Raw genomic sequence first — 8,600 nt, 5'->3', positions numbered from 1 at the left:
GCTCTGTGGAAATGGGGATTGTACGGACCACAAGGACGAGGAGGCCCGAGCTCACGGCGTCGCTCACACGTGGCATAAGATTTCAAAATTGGGGAAAACATTGAAAATGATATGGATCAGGGTTTGTAGGTGCATCAGTCGTTGGGAGATAATAATTGGGACAACTGGTTGTGCGGGCTGCATCTTAATTTCCTAGAATAAACTGAAGCATTGGGTCTTTTCCTGAGTGCTCGCGACTCAAGCCGGTTGTGGATTGAGCTGCAGCTGCGTCGCGAAGAAGGTGATTCGTTGTTGATGGTGACAGAGAACCTTAATTTTTTCGAATTTTGTTTTAAAAAATCAGGCGCTCGAAGCTGTTAAAGTGGTCTCTGCTTGGTGGTGCCTACTGTTGCAGGAGTTGAAATTGGCGTCGAAGGAAATTGGAGAATGGTAGAAGAGTATAATGTGGGAGAAGAATCTGGGTGTGTGCATGTTGTTCAGGTTGCTGTTCAAATTGGGATGGAAAATTGGAAATGGTGATGTCGCTCAGCAAAGATAAAAAGGGGATGTTGATGTCGCTGCAAGCCTCCACATCTCCATATCTGGGCTCATCATTTATTAATATTTAACTTTAATTTATTAAAAAAAAACCTTAATTTATTACTATTTAATTAATTTCTCAATTTAATTGGAGGGAGTGGATCTTGACACGTCAGCAGTTAACAGACATATTGACGGGTTTTTTAACGGAAGTCTAACAATGTAACGAATTCATAAAATGAGGCATGACATTCCAATGATGTTTAAAATACGAGGTATAATATTGTGGTTCGTTCTATAATTAAAGTAATTTTGTGTAATTTATTTTTTTTTTTTCTTTTTGGTTAGGCCGGGTTGAAAATGGCAACTTTCTTTAATTTATTAATTTAATTATTCATACATATATTATATATAGTATTATGGTGCATGTGGCGCAAGCTTGAATGTCTGACTTAACCATGCATGTCTGTGTTTATGAATATTTCTCAGCAATATTTTGGAGACAGGAGAACAACTCCACAGATTTAGAGAGCATGACCACGTGATCAGAACCGTTTATCACTTTCACTTCATTTGGCGGATTGTTTTTTATCATGTAGTTTTGCACATCCAACACTATCGCATGGTCTTGGTCGGACACGATGAACACTCTAGGAACTGATCCATATTTCTCTTTCGTGAGCCTTATTACATCGTAATTGTATAGAGGAGTAAATCTCACCAATGATAACCCTAGGGTTAAATCCTGCACATTATATAAATCACCAACCAATAAGAGAGCAGAATAGGTTTCCTATCTATTGCAATAGACACACTTTAAGACTTACCTGTGGTGGTGAGAGCTGGTAAAGTTCTGTCGCCAAGGCCTTAGGCCCAAAGAGAAAGGAGGTTGCAGGGTTGTTGGTCCCGTTATCATATCTGAACTGAGAGTCCATAAAATCAAATCTTTTGGTGACCTATACATTTTTTTGAAGAAAATTATTTGTTAGTTAATTACCCTTTTATATCTCATTCAGTAGGATTTGGACAACAATTTACAAGAGATCAGAGACACACACATAGTTTCATTTTACTGAGACACACCCAAATAAGTTTATCTAAATAATCTCTTGTAGGGTCCAATTTCCAATATATTTCAACGATCTAGTTGTTTATTTTTAAGGTCTTCCGTCAAAGATCATTCTACATCATCCAAATCTAAAACTATATATACGGACTTTGAACTAAATGGTAGCCATTTCATTGTTTTATTAAGAATCGTATTTGTCTACTTGCTTCACTATATGTAATTTGACTGATGCCTTAATGGTTTTTTATTGTGTATTTTTTTTGCAAGTATGATGTATGCATGATGAACGACAATATAGACGACTTGAGTCATTGAAAAAAGTTACAAAATGCACACAAGGTGTCTTCTAAATAAGTTTATTTGTGGAACTTCCAATAGAGAGGGATATAGTTATCCCATGCCTATTCATCACATTTTTTATTCACAAGATACGATGAATAAGGTACGGCATATGGTCAATTACAACTCATAGTAATAAAGCACTATTAAGGACATATAGCGCAACTGAATCCATGTGTGCGAAATTCATTACCTCTGCAAATATAGTTGAGTAATTAAGAGTTGGACCAGACATGAAAGCCGTCACATATACCGCAGCAGCAATTTTCTGAGGAAACCTCTCCATGAAAATAGATATTACGGCTCCACCCAAGCTGTGAGCTACAAGGATTACCTTCTCCTTTGGTGGTAGTGACACCATGAGCTCCGTCAGAGGCTCGACATATTCCGATAACGAAGGGAGTTGCTGTACCTGGATCGGGTTGATCCCGGATGCTCCCAAGTCTAGAGCTGTGACATTGTGACCTGAGTCCTTCAGGAGAGTCGCCACCTTATACCAACTCCATGCTCCATGACAAGCTCCATGTATCAACACAAAATGTTTAGTCCCAGATGGAATTTGGGGTTTCTCGTTGAAGTTGGGTTTGGGTTGGGCGGATGATGTACTATGTTTTGCTAAGCAAATAAATAAAAGAAAAAACGCAAAATGCTTTTCTACCATGTTTCCCATTTTCTGTATCATTTACCTCTATTTCCTTTGGTTTGCATCTCTCGTCTTGCTTATATATATATATAGAAATCGATCTTAGAACTAAAATTTGCTTAAAAGCCAAAAGTCAGCGAAGTTCAAAAGTATAAATCCCAACTTTAATTGGCTAGAAAAGTATTCCTAACTCGTAGGTACGTTACTTGGTAAAGAACCTAACTGGTTAATTTCGTCTTCTTTTTTAGTAATGCATGGACTTGAGAGGATATATATATATATATATATATATATATATATATATATATATATATATTTTAAACAAGAAATTGATTTATCAACAAAGCGCCGAGGACAACCGATACAAGAGGAGATAAATAATAAAGTTTGCAGAACAATAGCAGGACAAGAATGAAACCAAACATAATGTGAAGCAATAGAATGACCATAGTTGGCAACAGAATGACTTTAGAGGATATGTTACCTCCGTCATGTAACATATGTAAAATGAAAAGAAAAATTTTCATTTGTCGTCGATTTAAACAATTATTTCGAAAATTAAGGCATATGTTCTGACTCTTGAATCTCATTCTCATGCATAGTAATACTTATTTGTGATAGATTCTGCTTCTCAGAAATAACATCATACCTACGTACTATTCCCTTTCACCCACTTACCCTTGTAAAATGCACAGACTGGTCCTCTGATTCGTCCTGGTGTTGGACCAGAGGTTTGGCTAATTTTGGTATTGGACGGTAGCTGAAATTCAACGAAAGGACGTAGATTTCTTTGGATTTATGGACTCTATTTTGACACATGCAGGCAATAAGTTAGCCGTTCTTTTGGTGAAAGGCAATAACTTTGCTGTTATTAAATTACGAAATGCCTCCAGAATGTTATGATTTAACAAGCTGAAAGTACAACAATGTCTAGGAATTTTTACAAACATATAATCGTAGTACATATGCTTTGTAATGAAATGAAAAAAATTGTGAAAACCAAATACAATTAGGATTATAATGATTTTGTTTCCGCAACAACATGAAAGACTTGAAGAATTGAAAACTAGACTGTTGAAGTGCTTTCCAACAGTATAAGGATTGAAAATATGAGCAGAGACTAACGAACTCCAATTTATCGTGCAACTATACATGATTTTTCTTTCCACAGTAGCATTAACCACTGTGGTGTTTTGCGAATATCTACTCACACAAAATTTGGTTTCACTGTTCATTGCATTGGAAACTACTTCCGCAGCTTTCTGACGATCTATAATTGTCTGGGCGAAAGTGTTAGGCAAATAAGGAATATGGTTGGAGTCCTTGTGTAATTGTATATAATATTATTATTGGAAGAATAAGCCGTCCTACAGCCGTCTTACCTTGTCCTACCTACAGACTAGGACGGCTACCTTGTCCTCTACAGCCATCCTACCTTGTCCTACCTACACACTAGGACGGCAACCTTGTCCTACCTACACACTTGTATCATGTATATATATCCTTGTAATCTTGTAGAGAAACACAATGAAAAAAAAAGGCATTCTCTTCTATTTTTCCACATTCACGTATCAATAACAAATATATTTTTTAGCCTACATACCTTTTTCTACATGGTATACAGAGCAGGTTTATAACCCTAGCCCTAATATTTTTTTCGGCAGCTTTCTCTGCCGTTCTCATGGCTGACTCTTCTTCTTCCGATGGTGTTTTTTCCCTTCATCATTCCGACCACCCGAATCTTGTCCTTGTATCCAAGAAGTTGAATGGTGATAACTACACATCCTGGGCCCGTGGCATGCAGCTTTCCTTGAGTGCCAAGAATAAACTTGGTTTCATCATTGACGATATCCAAGAACCTTCTTCCTCCGACGACCCTGATGCTCACGCGGCTTAGCATCGTTGCAATGACATGATTCTCTCTTGGCTTCTGCATTCCTTGGAACCTGACCTTCAAGAATCTGTGCTTTTTTCCACCTCTGTCCAAGCTGTATGGGATGATCTTCGTGAACGCTTCTTTCAAAGTAATGCTCCACGCATCTTCCAACTCAACCGGGAACTTGCTACAATTTCTCAAGGTTCTTCTTCTATCTCCGCCTATTTTACTCGCCTGAAAGCTCTCTGGGATGAGCTTGCTTCTTATAATGATGGCTGCACGTGCTCTTGCAACGCCAAGCATGACCGTCAACAACTCATGCAATTTTTAATGGGCCTCAACGAATCCTTTGCTGCTGTTCGTGACCAGATTCTTTTAATGAATCCCCTTCCCACTGTTCGTCAGGCCTGTTCCTCGGTGTCTCAAGCTGAAAAACAACGCTCCCTGGGCGTCCTCTGCTCTGTCGATCAACCTGCTGCCATGGCTGTTCGTGGCCCGTCCCGTCCCTCCTCTGCTCGTCCTCCCCTCCACTGCACCTACTGCAATTTTGATTATCATACCCGAGACACCTGCCATTAACTTCATGGCTATCCCATTGGCCATCCCCTCCATGGCCAACCGTGGCGACCACCGTACCGTGCCACTGCTTCCAGTTCTTCCCGCAGCCATGCACCTTCCAATCCTCCCCGGCAGCCACGGTTTTCTGCTTCCCGACCCCATAATTTCACCCAGGCCCATCACGTGCAAGGCACCCATGCCCCCGCCTCATCTTCTACTCCAGCGACCAACCAAGTGCACGGGGCCCAGCCCACTTTGCATGACTTGCAGCTTGCCATGCCTGACCTTTCTGCCGAGCAGCACTCCCGTGTTCTAGCTGCTCTACGTGACACCACCACCCCTCCTCAGGCCAATGCCGTGCTCACTACTGATTTTGCCCAAGGTTTGTTACCTGTCACCTCTCGTCATGGTCAATGGATTCTTGACAGTGGTGCTACGGATCATATTACTTCTTCCGCTTCATGTTTGGTTAATCGTTCTCCTTCACATTTGCCGTCTGTTTCTTTGCCTAGTGGTGCTTCCGCTCCCATCTCTTCCTTTAAATTCATCAGTTACTTTGAAGGATGTTTTATGTGTCCCTAATTTCCGAGTGGACCTTTTATCGGTTGGTAAACTTACAGATGGATTATCGTGTTCCATAACCTTCTTTCCTTCTTGGTGTGTTTTGCAGGACTTGGTTTCGAAGGCGATGATTGGTGTGGGTAAGCGACGTGGCGATCTGTATTACCTTGTGGCCCTTACCTCTTCTCTCCCCACCCGTCAACCTCTCTGCAACATCATTACCATCCCCTCCTCCCTCTGGCATAGGCGTCTTGGTCACCCCTCCTCCACTCGTTTGCAAGCTTTAGCATCTAGCTCTCTTAATTGTCCTTTTGATTCTAGTCATATTTGTGATGTTTGTCCGTTGGCAAAACAAACTCGTCAACCTTTTCTTTTGAGTTCAATTTCATCAACTTTCCCTTTTGCTTTAATTCATTGTGATATTTGGGGCCCGAATCGTTAATCTTCTCTTTCTGGTGCTCATTATTTCTTAACCATTGTGGATGATTTTTCTCGCTTTACGTGGGTCTTCCTCATGAAACATAAATCCGACACTCAACAATTAATTAAGGATTTTTTTGCTTATGTCACTACCCAATTCCGCACTACCATCCAATGCATTCGTACTGACAATGGTGGTGAATTTTTATCTCTTCGTAGTTTTTTCTCTGATCATGGGGTGCTTTTACAAACTTCTTGTGTTTATGCCCCCCAACAAAATGGCGTTGTTGAAAGAAAACATCGTCATCTTCTTGAAACCGCTCGCGCCCTTCGTTTTCAATCCCATCTTCCTATCAAGTTTTGGGGGGAATGTGTTCTTACCGCTACTTATCTCATCAATCGTCTCCCTACCCGTCTTCTCCATCATAAATCCCCATTTGAGGTTCTCTTTTCGAAAACCCCATCTTATGACCACTTCCGCGTCTTTGGTTGTCTGGCATATGCCACCTCTGTCATTCCCACCACCAAATTTTCCCCTCGGGCTCATCGTTGCATTTTTCTCGGTTATCCTCATGGACAAAAGGCCTATACCCTTTACGATCTCGACAATCACCGCATTTTCACTAGTCGAGACGTCATCTTTCACGAAACTACTTTCCCTTATGCCGTTTCTCACCCTCCAATCCCATCCTCTTCGCCTACCCTACCCATCCCACCCCCTCTGGACTTTACATATAACCCACCCCTTCCTGCCCCGACGCCTCACCCTCATCCACCTTCCTCCCCTTCCACGTCTCCCACAGATTCCCTTGCTACCCCATTACCCGTTCCTCCCCATGCCCCTGCCCTCTCGGCATCCCCTCCTTCCACCCCCCCCCCCCCCCCCCGCGCTACTTCCTTACCTTTCACCCTTTTACCCACGAACATCCCTACCCCCCCCCCCACTACCTACCAATCCTCCCCTTCCCCGCACCTCTTCCCGTGCCCATAAACCTCCATCCTATTTAAAAGACTACGTTTGCTCGCAGGTGATTCTACCATCCCACCCATCTTCGACTTCGCAACCCGGTTCTACACAAGGTACGCGATATCCACTTTGTAATTTTCTCTCTTATCACCGTTACTCTCCCAGGCATTTTTCTTACATTAACTCTATCAGTCGGACTATGGAGCCTTCCTCCTTTGCCGAGGCTGCCACTGACCCCAATTGGCAACTTGCTATGACTGAGGAACTTCAAGCTTTACATGCTAATGGTACTTGGACTTTAACTTCCTTGCCCCCTGGCAAAATTCCCATTGGTTGTAAGTGGATGTACAAACTCAAGCACAATTCTGACGGCTCTATTGACCGCTACAAAGCTCGTTTGGTTGCTAAAGGCTTCACTCAGGCTGAAGGTATTGATTATCATGACACTTTTTCTCCTACTGCTAAGATGATTACGGTGCGTTGTCTTCTTGCTCTTGCTGCTAGTCAGTCTTGGTCTCTTCATCAGCTTGATGTTAATAATGTTTTCTTACATGGTGACTTACATGAAGAAATCTATATGTCTCCTCCTCCTGGTCTTCGGCGACAGGGGGAAAATCTTGTGTGTCGCCTTCACAAGTCACTTTATGGTCTAAAGCAGGCTTCTCGCCAATGGTTTGCCAAATTCACTAGTGCCATCATTTCTGCCGGTTTTCAACAATCCAAAGCTGACTATTCATTGTTCACTAAAAAGTCTGGTATTTCTTTCACAGCTTTGCTCATTTATGTGGATGATATTGTGATTACAGGCAATGATGCTAGTGCCATTAATTCTCTGAAGTCTTTTCTCCGTGATCATTTTCGGATAAAAGACCTTGGTGATTTAAAATATTTTTTGGGTATTGAGGTTTCTCGTTCCAAACAAGGGATTTATATTTCTCAACGCAAGTATGCATTAGAGATTCTCAAAGACTATGGTTTTTTGGGAGCACGACCCATTGCTTTTCCTATGGATGACACAAAATTATCTGATAAAGGAGAACTTCTCAAGGATCCTGAAAAGTATCGACGATTAGTAGGTCGGTTAATATATAACACTATCACTCGGCCGGATATCACTTATTCTGTGCATGTTCTAAGCCGTTTTATGCACGAGCCAAGGATATCTCATATGGATGCTGCGCTTCGTATTGTTCATTATTTGAAGGCTACTCCAGGTCAAGGTTTATTATTTCGTTCTGACAACCAGACCAAGTTAACTGCGTTTTGTGATTCTGATTGGGCAGGTTGCCCTATCACTCGCCGTTCGACTACTGGGTATTGTGTATTCTTGGGTGGTTCTTTGATATCTTGGCGGACGAAACGACAGAAAACCGTTTCGCTCTCTTCAGCAGAGGCGGAATATAGGGCCATGGCAGGTGCTTGTTGCGAGATAGTTTGGCTTCGTTTTTTGTTGAAGGATTTGAACATTCCTTTGGATGGTCCTTCCATTTTGTTTTGTGATAATCAAGCAGCGTTACATATAGCTGCCAATCATGTTTTTCATGAACGAACTCGTCACATTGAGATGGATTGTCACTTTATACGAGATAAGATTGTAGATGGCAGAATAGAGACCAAGCATGTGGGTACGGCACAACAGTTGGCAGAC

The 8,600-nt window shown here is 41.7% G+C and overlaps 1 protein-coding gene across 1 annotated transcript; it reads right to left on the bottom strand.

The window, feature by feature from the left end:
- Positions 1–937: 937 nt before the first annotated feature.
- On the bottom strand, positions 938–2,615 carry LOC137746480 (methyl jasmonate esterase 1-like). The gene is made up of 3 exons (XM_068486502.1): positions 2,121–2,615; positions 1,347–1,475; positions 938–1,264 (listed from the first exon to the last, which is right to left on the bottom strand). The coding sequence occupies exons 1-3, from the start codon at positions 2,607–2,609 to the stop codon at positions 992–994; spliced, it is 891 nt and encodes a 296-aa protein (XP_068342603.1). The 5' UTR covers positions 2,610–2,615; the 3' UTR covers positions 938–991.
- Between the last annotated feature and the right edge of the window lie 5,985 nt (positions 2,616–8,600).

This window comes from Pyrus communis, chromosome 10 (genome assembly GCF_963583255.1).
Source record: "Pyrus communis chromosome 10, drPyrComm1.1, whole genome shotgun sequence".
Classification (NCBI taxonomy): Eukaryota; Viridiplantae; Streptophyta; class Magnoliopsida; order Rosales; family Rosaceae; genus Pyrus; species Pyrus communis.
This window is presented reverse-complemented; position numbering and strand designations above follow the sequence as displayed.